A 20138-nucleotide genomic window follows, 5' to 3' on the forward strand; every position below is an offset into this window, starting at 1 on the left:
GTAAGGAAAAGTTAAAGGGTTGTGATTTATTGTTTTTGCTTTTTTTAAATTTCAAACTATTAAGGAAGCATAAATGTTTTTGCTACATGGAACACTTTTGTAATGCTTGAGTCAGGGCTACAGTGTGCCCATCACCCAAATAATGTTCATTGTACCTGTTAGGTAGGTTTTTTCCCCCTCCTTTCTTCCCTGCTGCTTGATTTCCAATGACTTTTACTTCCCTCTGTGCACGTTTGCCCATCGGTTAGTTCTAGTTTATTAGAGAGTACATATGGTGTTTGTTTTTCCATTCTTGAGATACTTAGCTCAGGATAATGGTCTCTAATTCCTTCTAAATTGCTGCAAAATTCATCAGTTTTTATGGCTGAGTAGTACTCCATGGTATATGTATACCACATTTTGTTAATCTGCTTGTGAACTGATGGACACTTGTGTTGATTCCAGATATTTGCAATTGTGAATTGTGATGCAATAAACATTTGAGTGCAGGTGTCCTTTTGATAAAATGACTTCTTTTCCTTTGAGTATATACCCAGTAGTGGGATTGCTAGATTGAATGATAGGTCTACTTTTAGTTCTTTGAGAAATCTCCATACTGTTTTCCATAGAGGTTGTACTATTTGCAGTCCCACCAACAGTGTATAACAGTGTATAAGGGTTTCTTTCTCTCTACATCACACCAGCATCTATTGTTTTTAGACTTTTTAATAAAAGCCATTCTAATAGGAGTAAGGTAATTTCTCATTGTAGTTTTAATTGGCTTTTCTCTGATGATTAGTGATGTTGATCACCTTTTCATATGTATTTTGGCCATTTGTCTGTCTTCGTTCCAGAAGCATCTGTTCACGTCTTTTGCCCACTTTTTAAGGGTGTTGTTTGTTTTTTTTCTTGCTGATTTGTTTGAGTTCTTTGTAGATTCTGGATATTAGCCCTTTATTGGATGAATAGTTTGTGAATATTTTCTCTGATTCTGTAGGTTGTCAATAATTTGTTGATTATTTTCTTGGCTGTGGAGAAGCTTTTAAATTTAATCAAGTCCCATTTATTTATTTTTGTTGTTGCTGTAATTGCCATTGGGGTGTTAGTCATAAATTCTTTGCCGAGGCTGATATCTAGAAGAGTTTTCCCTACATTTTTTCTAGGATTCTTTTTGTTTCATGCCTTACATTTAAGTCTTTTATTCATCTTGAATTAATTTTTGTGAGTGGTGAGAGATAAGGGTCCTATTTCATTCTTCTGCATGTGGCTATGTAATTTTTCCAGCACCATTTATGGAATAGGGCTTCTTTTCCCCAGTGTGCATTGTTGTCTGCTTTGTCAAAAATTAGTTGGCTTTAGGTAGATGGTTTTATATGTGGTTTCTCTATTTTGTTCCATGATGTTTTCAGTATTGTAGCCTTGTAGTATAGTTTGAAGTCTAGTGGTGTGATGCCTCCAGATTTGTTCTTGATTTATTGTTAATCTTGACTCTGTTTCATCAATTCCCAATAAAAGATAGTGAATGCTACCAGAAATGTAAATCTTGTGATTATATGAAAAAAATCATATTCATTAGTTGAGATAAAATATATGTTTCTTACTATTTTGGAGGTAATTATTTTGTTTTGCTCTCCCATTTTTAGCAGATTGCAAGACTTTATGAAACTAAAAATCTTTCAGAAACTCTAGAAGAAAAGAGCAAAAATACAGAAAAGAGAAAAGAATTGAAAGAAAGGTATAGGTAAATTTTAGAATTGGCCTTTATGTGAACAGATATTCTGCATTTAAAAGTTTGATTCTATATTCTATCCCAAGCCACTAATGTTTGCATAGTATCTATGTAATTTTTTGTGCAGGCTATTTTCTATTAATTTCTTATGACAATATTAATTTAAATATTATGAGCTAGTATTCCAATCAGCTTGTTTTTTTAGTAAGACCAAGGATAATGCGTAGAGAGAAATAAGGTAGCAGCAGCACATCTGCTGTTCTATAACCTGTCAGTTGTATAATTCGTCCAATTTCCCATGATGGGTTAGCAGTAGGAGTAAAACAGAAGAAACCATGGTAGGAACAGCAATGTATTTACTTTTTTTTATTACCCTGTATCAGTTTGACCAGTCCTTCTTTGCTACACAGAGAGTGAAGATCAGTCAAACATGCTATTAAATTTGTGACATCATATTTCCTTTTGGGTTTTTTTTGGTGATGTTCTGATGGTGATGAAATGGATATCAGTGGTGGAGGCTTAAAAAAAGACTGATATCACCTATTGTGTGACAGAAAACTAGTTTAATACTATTGGTGTTTCTGATCAACTTTATCTATACCCTTTCTCATTCTTCTTAAATTCCTTTCCTCAGTCTCCACGGGTCTTTTCCTGGTTTTTCAACACTCTCCTCTCCCAAGTTAGTTTCCCTGATCCTACTTCTTTTGATCTGTTATTTTCTTGATTCCCTCACTCCCATCACATCCATGGCAGTGTGTATTTAATTTTATAGTGAAGTTAATTGAAAAGAGCATGTAAATGTATAGAATTTTACTTTATTGATGACTTTTTAATATAAAATTCTATATATTGAGAAGAACTTACATAAATTTTTAGTCATTTTTTACACAATATATATTTTGATAGTGTTTATTTCTTTAATTTAGGTAAAATTCAATGAAACTATTTCTTCCAGTAAAAAACTTAAAAGACCTATTTATGATTTTAATACTGCTTTACTGATTTCTGTATTCTTGGCTAGTTGGTTTGTTTCTGAATAAATTTTTATAAAGTTTAAAGTACTCTGAAATCTAAAAGATGCTATTTTATAGTTGAATTTTTTGATACATTAAGATGTTTTTGATACATTAAAAAAGTCTGTTAAAATAATTATGTTTTAAAAATAAGAGTGTGGTATATTGAGAAGAGCACTAGACTTAATCATATAAAGCATGTTTTTGCTCTGATACTACTACCAAGTAATTTAATAATATTGGGCAGGTCTCTTAAATTCCCCAGAACTCAGTTTAATTATCTGCAAAATATGGAGTTTTAACTGTATAATATCTAAATATCCCTTCTAGCTTTAAAATATGTTAATTTTTACTTAGTTTATATATAATGTTATTCACCCTTCTCTTTAGAATTTTTGATAAAGATGAGCATATACTTGTATTGAATAAAGCCCCTCAAAGCAGTCAATTATTTCTTCCTTATGAATCTCAGAAATTAGTAAGACCAATAAAGATGCATTCTTCAGAACCAAGAGTTACAGGTATAGTATCTGTTTATTATTCAAAAACTACATTTTCTTTGCAAGCACACAGAAAAAGAAATAGAAAAACAATTTTATCATTTGGTGTAAGCAAGGACAAGAAATATTGGAGATCTGTAGACTCAGAAAAGTACCACTTTGAATCTTTCTGAGAGCAAACAAAGTATGTCTTCTATACCTAACTTTTTTTTTCTTTGAGAAAGAAATCATTCACACAATATATTTCAAAATACCTGGTGTGGTTGCACAGCTATAAAGATAGAATAAGTAATTATATATTAAATATTTTTCATCTGAGGAGTTGTATTATTAATATATATGATTTAAGCAGGTAGCAGACTAGTGTTAATGGTATCTATAACTTGGTCACTGAGCTATTTGAATTATGTCCATTTATGGGTCTCCAGATTAGATGAACTATATTGTGTTAGATTAACTACACTGGCTAGTTTCTTTTTCCCCTATCATTGATATTACCACTCTTGTCTTCTTTGGTCACCCATTATAAAAGTGTAGTTTTGTCAGTTGGCCATTTTGTCATTTCACATTCATAGTCATTGTAATAAATATTATGTAATAAGGAATTAGAGTTTTAAAATAATTTCATAATTCCATATTTTAACTTAAATATTCATGTAGACCTTGATTTTCTAAATTATGAGGTTAGGTTAAATGTTGGGGATGATATTTGATTCTGTCTCTGGAATTGATTTGAAGTAGTACTATTTAATAATCTAGATAAGAAAGAAGAAAGTTCTGTGAAGCAGTCAAAGCTTGATATTATTGACTTCAGACAAAAAGAAAATGACACACAGGTAGGTATTTCTTTTTTAATAGTATAAATTAAATACTTGCATTAAATAATTAATGAATGTGCTGCAGTTAGGATACTGTATGTGTGTGTGTGTTATAAATATATTAAATCAACCATCAGAATACTCTCTAAAAAAAGATAAGGTCTAAAAAATTTAAAAGAGTTTCAATGTAGCACTCTGAACAAATACTGTAACCTGCTTCCTTGCCCCTAAAAACTAAAAAAGATATTGAAAAATGCCAAGACCTATACTTAGTAGACCAAAAACTGTGAGAAATCTCTGAAATAGGAAAACATGGTTGAATTGAAGAGGGAATTTGTAGCCTGGGACATGTGCAGGAGAATACTGTTTGTTCCACAAGATAAATCCCTGGGGACAATGAATAGGGTAATTGGTTGAGTTACCTCAGTAGGAGTTAATTTAGTTAACCCCTGTTCATCCCATATCCACTGTACCCTTGGCCAGGCATCAGCAATGGAATGACTATTGCTGGGTGGAAGCAGTGAGTATGGGAGCTTCGGTGAGAGATACCTTGGGTGGTTCTTGATGCACATGAACAACAAAGAATGTACAACCCAGAAACCTAACTGCAGATCTCACACATCTTTATCTTCCCCCATTCTTCCTAAAAATAGTCCAGAGGGAAATCCTCAATGAAAAACATAATTGTTCTTCCATTAATTCATAGTTAATACACACAGATATAGGGTAGTGGTAAACAAAGTAACTAGTGAAGCTTGTTAAATTTAAATATGTATTAATTATAAAAATTAAAAAATCCGGTGCTAAAATTCCAGGTGATAGCAATACAATATGAGGGTGGAAAGATAAATGAGGAAAACAAAAGTTTACTAAAGATCTTTTTTTCATTTGAGGATGAAGATAAGCAGAAGGTTAGGAACACTGGTTAACTCCATATATAATGTTGGAAAAATATAAATTTATGCATGTATGTTAAATATTAAAGGTAACCACCAAAGAGAAATAGAATGTATAAGTTTTAAAACAGTAGAAGAAAAAAGATAAAGCAAAGCAAAATTGACTAGTCTAGCAAAAGACAGGCATGGGGTAAAAATAAACCAGCCAGAAAGCATTGTAAATAGAAAACAAATAAGATGCCAGAAATATTACTAGTTCTGAACAAACTAGTAATCATAAAAATGTGACTGGATTAAACCTCCTTTAAAAGACAGATGTAATTTCTATGGAATATGTAAACAAAATACAGCTTTATACTATTAGAATAGCTGAAACAGGTTGACAAATAAAGGCTGAAAATAAAAGGATGGATAATATGTATCTGGTATATGCAAATAAAAACAAAACAGATGTAACAATGTCATATGAAATCGAGTTCAAGATGAAAAACACTAACGGGTAAGTGTATTTTATGTTTTTAAAAAGAACAATTCACGAAGAAATCATAAAAACCATGATGCATAAAAACATGCAGTTTCAAAATATATAAAACAAAACCTGACAGATTCCAAAGAAATGGTTGAATCCATAGTTAAAGCATGAGGCTTTAATACAGCTCTCTTTAAAAAGTACTGATTGTGAGTTTAAGGGTTTTGTTTAGCTACATATGAAACAATAGAAAACCAAACCAATGAAACAATAGCATCTTAAACAAGATAAACATTTATTTTTCTCTTACTTGCCATGAAATTCTAAAGTAGGTGATTCAGATTCAGGGCTGATAGCACCATCTCAACAATGTCATTATTTCACAGGCTTTATCTATGCTTTCTTTTCCTGCTGTGCTTCAAGCTAAGCTTTTACCTCCAGGTTATCTCATGGTTGGAAGATAACCACTGTAAGTTTACCATCATATCTGTCTTTTAGGCAGGAAAGAAAAGGAGAGAAAGAGTAGCTGAATTGGCCCCCTTTTTAAGGATCTTTCCTGGAAGATACATAAAAAATTTATGATATTGTTTCATTGGCCAGAAGTTAGTCACATGGTTACCTCTATCTACAGGACAGGTTGAAAAATATAGACATTTTTGTTTGTTTGTTTGTTTTTTAAGGCAGAACACAAGGATAAAGTAGACTTTGGATAGGATAGGGAACTGGCAGTTTGTGCCACAGGGGTAAATCAAGTAGGTGAAAAATAAGTAAGGATGTATGAGATCTGAATAACACAGTTAGCAAACATTGTGCCCAACATACACAGAATGCAATAAAAATTTTTGTTTGCAAATTCTCCATAATTTACCATTTACTGAAATAAAAAGGGTATCTCAACTAATTCTAAAAAATTGCTATTTTCCCTTACCATAATATAAAAAAATACAAGTAAAAAAAAAGATAGCACTCCCCTAAAAAAATCTAATTTGCTGAGGAAAAAAAATGCACACACTTTCAAATTATTTTTGGGTTATAGAAGAAATAAAAATAGAATTTACAAACTATTTAGTAGAATACTTGTTTATAAATGTAATAGAAAACCTATTAATAATCCCAAACCCAGAGTGGTTCTCAGAGGGAAATTTATATTGGAAAACAAATGTATTAGAAAATAAAGATTGAAAATGAATTAGCTGAATTTTTAACTCAAAAAAATGTGAAAAGAACAAAATAATAAACATAAAGTAGAGGTAAATAAAGAGAATATCAGCAATTAATAAAATAAAAAGGTTGAGTTGGTGAACATAACTAAAACTTAATAGTTTTTAAACATCAATAATATAAAATTTCAGAAAGTATAAAGAATAACTTCCCCCCTAAAGTAAAGATAAAAATGGGAGGAGAGTGTGTATCACTATACATATGGAAGAAATTTTTTTAAAGTTCTGAGAGAATACTATGTAAGACTTTATACCAATAAATTTGAAAATTTAGGTGAAATGGGCAATTTTCTATGACAAATTGCTAAATAGGCTGAAAAAAAAATAGGAAAAATGTGATCCAGGAAATATTGAAATATAAACAAATATATATTTCCATCTTGTCTCCCTTACCTCTCTCTCTCCTCCACTGTATGCACATGCTCTTTTCATAAAATATCAGACTCAGTTATTCAGGTGAATTTCATCAAACCTTAAAGGATTAGATTAGGATTTCTCAACCTTGACACTATTTTTTTTTTAATTTCAGCATATTATGGGGGTACAAATGTTAAGGTTACGTATATTGCCATGCCTTCCCCCGAGTCAGAGCTTCAAGCGTGACCATCCCCTAAATATTGCACATCTCACTCGTTATGTTTGTATATACTCATCCCCTCCTCCCCACTCCCACCTGCCCGACACCTGATAAATGTTATTCCTATATGACCACTTAGGTGTTGATTCGTTAATACCAATTTGCTGGTAAGTACATGTGGTGCTTGTTTTTCCATTCTTGAGGTACTTCACTAAGTACAATGGGTTCCAGCTCTATCCAGGAAAATACAAGAAAGCGGTGCTAATATCACCTGTTTCTTAAAGCTGAATAGTACTCCATGGTATACATATATCACATTTTATTAATCCACCCATGTATTGATGAGCACTTGGGTTGTTTCCACAGCTTTGCAATTGTGAATTGTGCTGCTATAAATATTCGAGTGCAGGTGTCTTTTTCATAAAGTGACTTTTGATCTTTTGGGTAGATGCCCAGTAGTGGAATTGCTGGATCAAATGGTAGATCTACATGTATTGCTTTAAGGTATCTCCATATTGCTTTCCACAGAGGTTGAACTAGTTTGCAGTCCCACCAGCAGTGTAGGAGTGTTCCTATCTCTCTGCTTCCATGCCAACATTTATTGTTTAGGGACTTTTTGATAAAGGCATTCTCACTGGAGATAAGTGATATCTCATTGTGGTCTTGATTTGCATTTCCCTGATGATTAGAGATGTTGAGCATTTTTTCATGTTTGTTGGCCCTTATTTTGTCTTCTTCTGAGAAGTTTCTATTCATGTCCTTTGCCTATTTTTTGATAGGGTTGTTTGATTTTTTCTTGCTGACTTTCCTGAGCTCTAAATAGATTCTAGTTATCAGCCCTTTATCGGATGTGTAGCTTGCGAAAATCTTCTCCCATTCTGTGGGTTGTCTGTTTGCTCTCTTGACAGTTTCTTTGGCTGTGCAGAAGCTTTTTAATTTGATCAGGTCCCATTTATTTATTTTTGTTGCTGCTGTGATTGCATTTGGGGTCTTCTTCATAAAATCTTTGCCTAGGCCAATGTCTAGAAGAGTATTTCCAACTTTTTCCTCAAGAATTCTAATAGTTTCACACCTAAGGTTCAAGTCTCTTACCCAGCGTGAATTGATTTTTGTGAGAGGTGAAAGGTGTGGGTCCTGTTTCAGTCTTCTACATGTGGCTATCCAGTTTTCCCAGCACCATTTATTGAATAAGGATTATTTTTCCCAGCGTATGTTTTTGTCTGCTTTGTTGAAGATTAGTTGGCTATATGAGGATATCAACCTTGACACTATTGATTGACATTTTAAACTGGATGATTCTTTGTTGTGGGTTTGTCATGTGATCCACTAGAAGTCAGTAATACCTCATCCTCAGTTTTCTGGTTCCAAAATGGCAGCATAAAACAAGCTGGCTTCACTACCCCCCACAAAAAAACCAAAACAAATAAATAGTGCCAAAATTATTACAGGGACTATACTAGAAATCAAATATGAGGATGAGACAGTATATGGCACCACAGAGAAGTGAAAAAACTCTGAGCAGATGGTAAGAAAATTGAACTATCATCTAGCACCAAGTGCATGGGAAATTTCTCCCCCATTCACAGTTTCTACACTGGAAAAAGTGAACTTGAGGTGGACAACCATTACTCCCTACCATCATGGGTTCCTTGGTAGGAGACCTGTCTCTGCCTCAACCCATGGCAAGCATCGTGAGTGCCTGAAGTTAGAAATATTCCTGAGGACAGCCAGAGAGAAAGGGTGAGGGGTAGGACTACCATTCCCAGCCCTGGACACTCTGCTCTGTTAACTCAGCCAAAGGAGACGTCAAATCAGAGTGGCTGTCCAGTAGCACTGCACTGTAGGTGGTACATTCCACAGGTCTCCTGGGCACAAACCCTAGCTAGCCTTTCCACACAACCAGGATATCCCCTTTGGTACTGATAGTTTACTAGAACTGAAGCAAACCTGGGCTTAAGGCCATCTAGTGCCAAAAAGGAGGCAGTGACTTAGTAGAAAAAAAAAGAATCCTGTCTGGGCAGTGCTCAAGGACTGGCAACTATGATCAGGCACTGGGCCTTGAGGAAGCCACAAACTATTGCCCATCCCAACAGACGTTACTCCGGTCAGTTCCTGGGGCCTTCACTGGTCTTTGGGAATTGTGATTGCAGCCTTCAACTTTACTGAGAGCATGAACAATGAACAATGCTAGCAGTGGGGTGGGCCTGGAGTACAAATCATAACATGAATTTCGTAGTCTACAACCTGATTTTAAAAAAATCCATTAAAAATTGAAGCAATTTTATTATTTCTATAGGATACATGATACCAATAAATTATTGGTTGATTTTGGCATGATCAGGGCAATGTGGTTAGGAAATAAAATTTCCATATTTTTAAAGATGCACTCTTAACCATGAGGAAAAAGTATATGCCATGTCTGGGATTTGTTTTTAAAATATCTCAGCAAAGAAAAGGGAGAGAAATTTAACAGGTAAGTTACAAAGAAACTCTAAGCAAACATATCCACTAAAAACATAAACAAGCCACACAAAGAAGAATGGAAGAAATAACTAATCTTTAAGGCAAATATATAGATCTTCATCTGTAAGAAACAACATAAATGGAACCATGACCTCCCCAACTGCACAAAGCAAGGAATATGTGAGTTCTCAGACCAAGAATTCAAAATAGCAGTTTTAAGGAAATTCAGTGATCTCCAAGATAACACAGAAAAAGCTATTCAGAAATGTATACAAGACATTTAACAGAGGTTGAAAAAAAACAAACAAACAGAAATCTTGGAATTTAGAAATATATTTGCTGAACTGAAAAATTCATTAGCAGCAGAATGGATCAAGCAGAGGAAAGAATCAGTAAACTTGAAAACAGCCTATTTGAAAATACACATAGCAGATAAAAGAATGAAAAGGAATAAAAATCACCTAGAAGATATAGAAATTTATCTTGAAAGAATAAATCTAAGAATTATTGGGGTTCAGCAGGGAGCTGAGCAAGAGCAAGTGTTAGAAAGCTTATTCAAAGAAATAATACCAGAAAACTTTCCAAAATTTGAGAAATATGTAAATATCCATGTACCTGAAGGCTAGATAACACCAAACAGATTTGACCCAACTAAGATGGTTACCCCAAGGCATATGATAATTAAACTCCCAAAGGTCAATGACAAAGAGAGGATCCTAAAGCAGCAAGAGCAAAAGAAACAACATATAAAGAAGCTCTAATTCATCTGGCAAGAATTGACTTCTCAATAGAAAACCTCACAGGTCAGAAAGTATTGGGACAGCATTTTCAAAGTGCTGAAAGAAAACAACTGCCACTATATATACTGTATCCAACAAAGCTATCCTTCAAATATGGAGAGATACAGTCTTTCCTCAACAAACAAAAGCTGGGAGAATTTACCACTACAGGACTTGTCTTACAAGAAACGCTAAAGGGAGCTCTTGAATCTGAAAGAAAAAAACCAACAATGTGCAAAAGAAAACATTTGAAGGTATAAAACCCACTGGTAAAATTAAATACATGGGCAAACCCAGAAAAATACTGTAATTGTGGTTTACAGTCCACCCATAACTCTAGTATGAAGCCTAAAAGACAGACCTATTAAACACAATAATACAGTGACTTTCTTAGAGATAGGTAATGTAAAAATAAGTAAATTGAGACAACAAAAAGTCAAAATGTGGGTTGAGGATGGAGTTAAAAGTGGAGAAATTTTAAAGTTTTTTTTGTTTGTTTTCTATTCTTTATGATGTAAGATAAGTTGTCCTTTCTTTAAAATAACTTATTTACAGGAGATGTTTTTTGTAAGCCTCATGGTAACCACTGAAAAAACTTATAATAGATTCATTAAAAATAAAAAGCAACTAGTCAAAACTATACTACCAAAGAAATCACTTAACCAAAATGGAAAATAAGAAGAAAAAAGAAAGGAAGAGAGAAGTTACACAACAACCAGAGAATAAGCAACAATATGGTGGTAATAAGTCCTTAGTTATCAACAATAGCACTGAATGTAAATGGACTGAATTATCCAATTAAAAGACATGGAGTGGCCAAGTGGATAAAGAAATAAGATCCAATTATATGCTGCCTACAAGAAACCCACTTCACCTATAAAAACACACATAGACTGAAAGTGAAGGAATGGAGAAAGATATTCCATGCAAATGGAAACCAAAAAAGAGCAGGAGTAGCTATACTTATATCAGATAAAATAGACTATAAGTCAAAGACTGCAAAAATAGGCCAGGCACAGTGGCTTACACCTGTATTCCTATCACTTTTGGAGGCTGAGGTGGGAAGATCACTTCAGGCCAGGAGTTTAAGGCCAGCCTGAGCAACAAAGTGAGATCCTGTCTCTACAAAAAAATAGAAAAATTAGCCAGGCATGGTGGCACATGCCTGTAGTCCAGCTACTCTGGAGGCTGAGGCAGGAGGATTTCTTGAGCCCAGGAATTTGAGATTGCAGTGTGCTATGATGATACCAGTGCACTCTAGCTCAGGCAACAGAGCAAAACCATGTCTTAAAACAAAACAAAAGACTATACGATGAGACAAAGAAGGTCACTATATAATGACAAATGGGTCAGTTCTGCAAGAATATATAACAATTACAAATATCTATGCACCCAGCACTGGAGCACCCAGGTATATAAAGCAAACATTGATAGATTGTAATATAATAATGGTTGAGGACTTCAACACTCTACTCTCAATAACAGATCATCCAGACAGAAAATCAGCAAAGAAACATTGGAATTAAAATACACATTAGACCAAGTAGACCTAACATTTACAGAACATTTCCCCCAACTGCTACAGTATGTACATTCTTTTCATCAGGACATGGACATTATCCAGAATAGACCATATCTTAGGCCACAAAGCAAGTAAAGAAATTTACAAATCATGGTAGAAATCATGTCATGTCAGGTAGAAATCATGTCATGTATCTTTTATGATCATGATGAGGAAAATTAGAAATCAATAACAAGAGGGACCTCAGAAAATATACAAACACATGGAAATTAAACAACCTGCTCATGAACGACCAATAGATCAATGAAGAAATTAAGAAGGAAACTTAAAAATTTCTTAAAACAAATGAAAATAGAAATACAACATATAAAAATCAATGGATACAGCAAAAGCAGTATTAAGAGAGAAGTTTATATTATAGTAATAAATACCTATACTAAAAAGTAGAAAGACTTCAAATAAACAACCTAATGATATGCCTTAATAAATTAGGAAAGCAAAACAAAACCAGATCTAATGTTCATAAAAGGAAAGAAATAATAAAGATCAGAGTAGAAATAATAAATAATACATTTATTATAAATAAATTTAGAAATAAAATTGAGATTAAGAAAATACAGATCATTGAAACAAAAAGTTGTTTTTTTTAAAAAAGAGACAAAATTAACAAATGTGTAGCTACACTAAGAATAAAAGTAATAAGACCCAAATAAATAAAATCAGAAACCAAAAACAGGAGGCATAACAACTGAAACCACAGAAGTACAAGGAATCATTGGAAATTGTTATGAACAATTATATGCCAACTTGGAAAACCTAGAAGAAATGTATAAATTCTTGGACACATAAAACCTACCAATACCGGACAGTGAAGAAATAGAAAACCTCAATCAACCAATAGTAAGTAATGAGATTGAAGCCATAATTAAAAAGCCTCATATCAAAGAAAAGCCCAGGACTTTTTTTTTTTTTTTTTTTTTTTTTGAGACAGAGTCTCGCTTTGTTGCCCAGGCTAGAGTGAGTGCCGTGGCGTCAGCCTAGCTCACAGCAACCTCAAACTCCTGGGCTCGAGTGATCCTTCTGCCTCAGCCTCCCGGGTAGCTGGGACTACAGGCATGCGCCACCATGCCCGGCTAATTTTTTATATATATATCAGTTGGCCAATTAATTTCTTTCTATTTATAGTAGAGACGGGGTCTCGCTCTTGCTCAGGCTGGTTTTGAACTCCTGACCTTGAGCAATCCGCCCGCCTTGGCCTCCCAAGAGCTAGGATTACAGGCGTGAGCCACAGCGCCCAGCCAAAGCCCAGGACTTTGATGGCTTCCCTGTGGAATTCTACCAAAATTTATAGAACTAATACCAATTCTATTCAAACTCTTCAAAAAAATTGAAGAGGAGGAAATACATCCAGGCTAGCATTATCCTGATATCAAAGCCAGAGAAGGGCACAACACAAAAGGAAAACTACCAACTATTATCACTGATGAATATAGATGCAAAAATCCTCAAAAAAATACTAGCAAACTGAATTCAACATTACATTAAAGAAACCACTCACCATGATCAAGGGGGATTCATCACAGGGGACAAGAATGGCCCAACATTTGGTAATCAATAAACTTGATATATCACATTAACAGAACCAACAATAAAACTATGTGATCATTCCAATAGATATTGAAGAAAACATTTCATAAAACTCAACATCCTTTAGGATAAAAACCCTAAAGAAATTGGATATAGAAGGAACATGCCTCAAAATAATAAGCCCATGTATTAGTAATGCATAGCTAACATTATACTGAATGGGACAAAGTTGAAAGCTGTTCCTCTAAAATCTGAAACAAGACAAGGATGCCCACTTTCATCATTTTTCTTTGACATAATACTATAAGTCCTGGCCAGAGCAATTCGGCAACAGAAAGATATAAAATGTACCCAAATGGGAAAGGAAGAAGTCAAATTGTCCTTGTTCAAAGAAGACATGATTTATATTTAGAAAAAACTAAGGACACCACCAAAAAAACTATTTGAACTGATAAATGAATTTAGTAAAGCTGCAAAATACAAAATGAACATACAAAAATCAATAGCTTTTATATATGCCATCAGTGAACAACCTGAAAAAGAAATCAAGAAAGCAATCCTACCATGTTTCCCCAAAAATAAGACAGGGTCTTATATTTATTTTTCCTCAAGAAGATACCCTAGGGCTTATTTTCAGGGGATGTGTTATTTTCCCCTCAAAGCCTCAGCTTGCAGCACGCACAGGATGGCCAGGACCTGACTGGGGGAGCCAATCTTGTTGATGGGGCTGCCCGCACCTTTCCAGTCACCTCTGGGATAGTAGCTGTCATGATGGGGCAGATGAGAAGGGCTGCTCGTCTTCTTTACCGCTCCATGATGAAATGCGAGGGTTGTGCAGATATGCTGCGTAGCCATGCCCATCACTAGGTCTTATTTTCGAGGTAGGGCTTATATTGCACAAATGCTTAGAAATCCTGCTAGGGCTTATTTTATGCATAGGTCTTATTTTGGGGGAAACATGGTATTTATAATAGTTATAAAGAATATAAAATATCTAGAATTCAATTAAATCCCAAAATGAAAGATTTGTGGAAGGAAAAGTATACAACACTGCTGAAAAAATTGAAGAGGACACAAAAAAAATGGAAAGATATTCTATATTCATGGATTAGAAGAATTAATATTGTTAAAATGATAACATTACCCAAAGTAATTTATAGATTCAATGCAATCCCTATCAAAATACCAATGATCTAATGTCATTCTTCACAGAAATAAAAAAGAAAACAATCCTAAAATTTATAAAGAACCACAAAAACCCCAAATAGCCAAAGCAATTCTCAGAAAAAAGGACAAATCTGGAGGCATCATACTACTTGACCTTAAAATATACTACAAAGCTATAGTAACTAAGTCAGCAAGGAGTTGGTATAAAAACAGACATATATACCAATGGAACAGAATAGAGAATCCAGATATAAATCAATGCATTAGCAGCCAACTCATTTTCAACAAAGTACCAAGAACATAGAATGTGGAAAGGGTAGTATCTTCAATAGGGAAATTGGATAACCATATGCAGAAGAATGAAACTAGATACCTCATTCTCATATACAAAAATCAAATCAAAATGAATAAAAGATTTAAATCTAAGACCTGAACTATGAAACTACTAGAAGAAAACATCAGGGAAATGCTCCTTGACATTGGTCTGGGCAAATATTTTTTTGTGTATGATCTTCAAAAGCATAGGCAACAAAAGTGAAAACAGGCAAATGGGATTACATCAAGTTAAATAGCTTCTGGACAGCATGGAGAATAATCAAAAAAGCAAAGAGAAAACCCACAGAATGAGAGAAAATATTTACAAAATGTCCATCTGACAAAGGATTAATAACCAGAATATAGAAGGAGCTCAAATGACTCAATTGCAAAAAAACAAATAATCAGATTTAAAAATGGGCAAAGCTCTGAGTAGACATTTCTCAAAAGAAGACATACAAATGGCTAATGGGTATGAAAAAATGCTCAATATCACTAATCATTGGAGAAATGCAAATCCAAAACACAATGAGATGCCATCTCACCCCGGTTAAAATAGGTTTTATTAAAAAGACAGGTATTAACCAATGCTGGAGAGGATGTAGAGAAAGGGAACTCTTGTACACTGTTGGTGAGAAAGTAAATTAGTATAGTCACTATGGAGAACAGTATGGAGGTTCTTCAAAAAACTAAAAATAGAACTACCATAATCTAGCAATTCTACTACTGGGCATATATCAAACAGAAAGGAATCAAAATATCAAATAAATATCTGCACTCCCATGTTTATTGTAGCACTATTCACAATAGCCAAAATATGAAATCAACCTAAGTGTTCAGCAATGGATGAATAAAGAATATGTGGTATATATACTCAATGGAATATTATTCAGCCATTAAAAAGAATGAAATCCTGTCATTTGTAGTAACATAGGTAGCATTGGAGGTCATTCATGTTAAGTGAAATAAGCCAAACATCTAAAGACAAATATTGCATGTTCTCATATGTGGGAGCTAAAAAATGGATCTCATGAAAATAATAAGTAGATAAATTGGTGGTTAGCAGAGGCAGGAATGGTAGTAGGGAGGGGGAGATGAAAAGAGGTTGATTAATGGATACAAATATAAGGTTAGATAGAAGAAATAATACATATTTATAAATATATCAGTAAGGTGACTATAGTTAATAATCTACTGTACATTTCAAAATAGCTAGAAGAGAATAATTTGAATGTTCTTAGCATAAAGAAAAGATAATAACTTAAGGTGATAGAAATCTTAATTACCCTGCTTTGGTCTTTACACATTATATGAATGTGTTAAATCACTTGTGCCCTGAAGATATGTTCATCTAGTATGCATCAATAAGAACAGTTAATAAAAAAATTAAATAACTCCAGATATGGTCAGATATCCTCTGAGAGGCAAAATTGCCCCCAATTCTGAGCCACTATATTAAATAACCTATATAATCAATTTCAAAGTATAAAGTCGGAAATTATTCAAGAAATTATACACAGCTAACCCAATGGATAGTAAGGACAAAGATAGTGAAAGAAAAGAAAAATTATAGATCAATCTCAAGAATGAACATAGACGTAAAAATCTTAAATACTTAGCAAACCAAAGTTATCAGTGTAACAGTAAAAGAATAATATATCATGGCCAACCTAAATGTGCACTGATGATCCAGCATTAGAAAAATCTATCAGTAACAGATTCATAAAATATTTTAAATAACTTAAAATATTTTTTAAAAATGATAGAGAGGGGGATTTGTACTTTCACATATTAAAATATTCATTGTTTTGCTTCTTTCGTTGAGGCATAATTCATGCCCATAAAATTTACCTTTTTAAAATGTAAATTTCATGGCCTTTAGTATATTCACAAGGTTGTACAACCATTGCCACTGTCTAATTCCAGAACATTTTTATCACCCAAATATTAAAAAATATTATCAAAACGTGGTAATTACATCATTGTGGTGCAGTAAAAGACAAATTAATCAAAAGACTACATCAAAATAAAAACATATATGACAAAAGACACTAACAAAGTTAAGACAATGATAGAATGAACAAAGGATTGGTATCCAGAATTCATAATATATAAAGAAATACATCACTCTTAAAAATTAATAAAGAGACAATAAAAATGGGCAAACAATAAGAAGGCAATTTACAGAAAAGGAAAGGCAAAGGGTCACTAAACGTAACAAAATGCCTGACCCTAGTAGTACAAGGAAATGCAGATTAAACCATTGAAATACCTGTTTTCACCTGTCAGATTAGCAGAAATTAAAGATTTGGTAATATCTAGTGAGGTCAAGAATAATGAAAGTGTAAATTGGTACAACCACTTCAGAGGACTGCTTCAAAATAAAAATGCGTATACTTAGTAATTTCACTTCTTGGCATCTACTCCAAACAAATATTTGAGATGCTCTTACAGATCCTTGTGCCAGGAGGCATATACGAACATGAATAGTGTTTAAAGGGTACATGGAAACAGTAGCATTACTTGTTCTTTAAGGGAGGTTAACACTTTTTCTGATAGTCTAAAAGCACTATGAGAGGGCAGAATTAAAACCACTGTCTGTTATAACAAAAATAACTGAGATAAACTTTCCTATTAAAGCAAAGATATTTTCATTTTGAGTCAAATAACAAAAATCAGGGACTCTTCAAAATGACTCAGGGAGAACGAAAGGCTTGGAATAAACATTAATAAAGTAATGGTTTAGATATTAATGTTTAACAATTTAAAGTTAAAAGTGGAATATTAACTCTTTCATATATGTATAAAAAACTTTAATCTTTTAATCTGTAATTTTGCCTTCCTGTTTTTCAATTTGAGAAGTTATAGAGGATAGGGGGACATGGAAATCAGGTAATCAGTTGGAAACATGGTAAGATTCACTTGATTAATCATGAATATGAATGGTGTAAAATTTAAAAAGGTTTACCTTAAATGTAGAAATACTACATGTATATTTATGATACGTATCAAAACCATCAAATTCCTTGACAGTCTTAAACGTTTTTGTTCCCCAGTATTTGACTTAATGTTTTGTGTGTAGTGGTTTCAGTTAATGTTTCGGGTTGTAGGTATTGATAATGGTGATGATGAGGTGGATGAAATGCTAAGGAAATAAGGGAGTCCTGAGTAGCTATGGCAAGTAAAAAAGTCTTTATTGTTTTATATAGCCTAGTCTAATGCTTAATTTCTTTCTTTCAGGTATTTAATGACTCTGCTGTGAATAAGCATTCAAAATGTTCACAAGTTATGGCTATAAAAAGTTCACAAAATTTTATGCAATTCAGGTAACCTTTAAAAATAAAAAAATGTTTTAGTTTCTGAAATAATTTATGAATACCAACTCAGAAAAAATATAAATATTATATTTATTGTATTTTAGATTATTAACCCCACAGAAACAATCAAATTGCAATCAGTGGTTTGAAAAAGGAGATACAGGTATTTGCTTTCATATTTTTCCTAGAAAGTAGGGGTAGCATATTATATCAGCCTTTTATACTATTCATATAAATCATTTGAATTGTTTATATTTTTGTTTAACTGACCATGCATGCCTGGCTTTAAAATACATTTTTCCTTAAATATAAAACAAATACATTTCATTGTACAATATGTAGAAAACAAAGAAAAATATAAGGGAAACAAAAATACCATCACCCAGACATAAATGACATGAAACATACTGGTGTATGCTCTTTTAAGCTTGTTTTCTATACACATATATGTTTTGTTCTTTCCCCCCAAAATTTGAACCATACTATATATATAATTTTGTATTCTTTTTTCCCACTTGATATGCTATTGGGTTATTTCTCCATGTCATTAAATAGATTTTATTTAATGACCGTATAATATTCTATTATATGGATATGCCATAATTAATTTAGCCATTCTCTCACATTGAATATCTTCTTGTTTCTACTTTTTTTGCTATTATAAACAATGTTACTATATTCTTTTACATTAATCTTTTACTATAATATTTTGACCCATTTTAAAAAACAAAATCATAGAAGGTTGCAGGACATGTATATGAGTTTATTATCCCCAAATCAGCTAGCTGTTGGAACTTTGAGACACCCTTGAAAATACTAACTCATTGTTGAGTGCTCTCTATTTATGTGTGTGTGTGTATATGTATCTACACACACACGTATACATGTATGTATATGTATATAAACATACACATGTACATGCATGTATATATAATATACTATTATATCCCCACATATATATTTTGGTAAATTGGTAATGTGCAATTATTCCATTTATTAGGATATATCAAAGTCTTCACCTCTTCTTGTCTGGTTACTGACTTTTGTTTTGAAGTTTTGAAAATGGCTTATTCTGACAGCATGAAAGTTCTGTAAATAGATGTATATTTAGAATGGTCAAATACTATACTATGAGTATACTTTTCTCACTCTTAGTATGGAATTCACCTAACACAATATGCTAATTGCACATAGTTGAATATTTTCCCTGCTTTCTTTTGGGGGAAAAATCATATCTTACCTGTACAGGTGATCTGTTCCACCTGTTTATAATCCTTTATATATGCCATGCAGACAGAGGAGAAATAGATAATCTCTAGGTGCAGTGCACCCTTGATTTAGAGAGGTGGGAAATACATATATCTGGCATAGTCTTTCCTGGTGTTAAGTATATATGGTGAGGCTTCATACTCAAGAAGGCATATTTGGAAGGAAAAGAAGACTTTTTCCAATAATCTCTAAACCAATTTTTTGAAGAAATTAGTATGTGGTGAAAAATAATATTTATGACTTCAATGGAAGAGACAAAAAGTATAAATCTTTCAGAAGATCAAATAGAAAAACATTCATGACTTCAAGATAGGAAAGGATTTTTCAAACATGAATTTAAAAGCCCAATCATAAAAGAAAGATTGACAAATTTGGCTATATTCAAATTAAGAATTTCTGTTCATCAAAAGATACTATAAAAATAGTAGAAGGCAAGTTAACAAGCCAAAGAATACTAATATACAAAAAATTACATAGTATATAAAATTATCCAAAAATTAGTTTCCAAAATGTATAAA

The 20138-nt window shown here is 33.0% G+C and overlaps 1 protein-coding gene across 2 annotated transcripts in view; it reads left to right on the forward strand.

Annotated features, from left to right (window-relative positions):
- Positions 1 to 20138, forward strand: part of C6H14orf39 (chromosome 6 C14orf39 homolog) — a 53566-nt gene that overhangs the window by 13610 nt on the left and 19818 nt on the right. Inside the window, exons 8-12 of one of the 2 annotated variants that reach the window (XM_076003624.1) lie at positions 1623 to 1714; positions 3112 to 3247; positions 3986 to 4057; positions 18275 to 18360; positions 18456 to 18514. In XM_076003624.1, the coding sequence (XP_075859739.1) occupies positions 1623 to 1714; positions 3112 to 3247; positions 3986 to 4057; positions 18275 to 18360; positions 18456 to 18514 (445 nt within the window). Of the gene's footprint in view, positions 1 to 1622; positions 1715 to 3111; positions 3248 to 3980; positions 4058 to 18274; positions 18361 to 18455; positions 18515 to 20138 lie in introns of both variants that reach the window. The other variant, XM_012777636.3, reaches the window with a different exon arrangement.

This window comes from Microcebus murinus, chromosome 6 (assembly GCF_040939455.1).
Source record: "Microcebus murinus isolate Inina chromosome 6, M.murinus_Inina_mat1.0, whole genome shotgun sequence".
In the NCBI taxonomy this organism is placed as follows: domain Eukaryota; kingdom Metazoa; phylum Chordata; class Mammalia; order Primates; family Cheirogaleidae; genus Microcebus; species Microcebus murinus.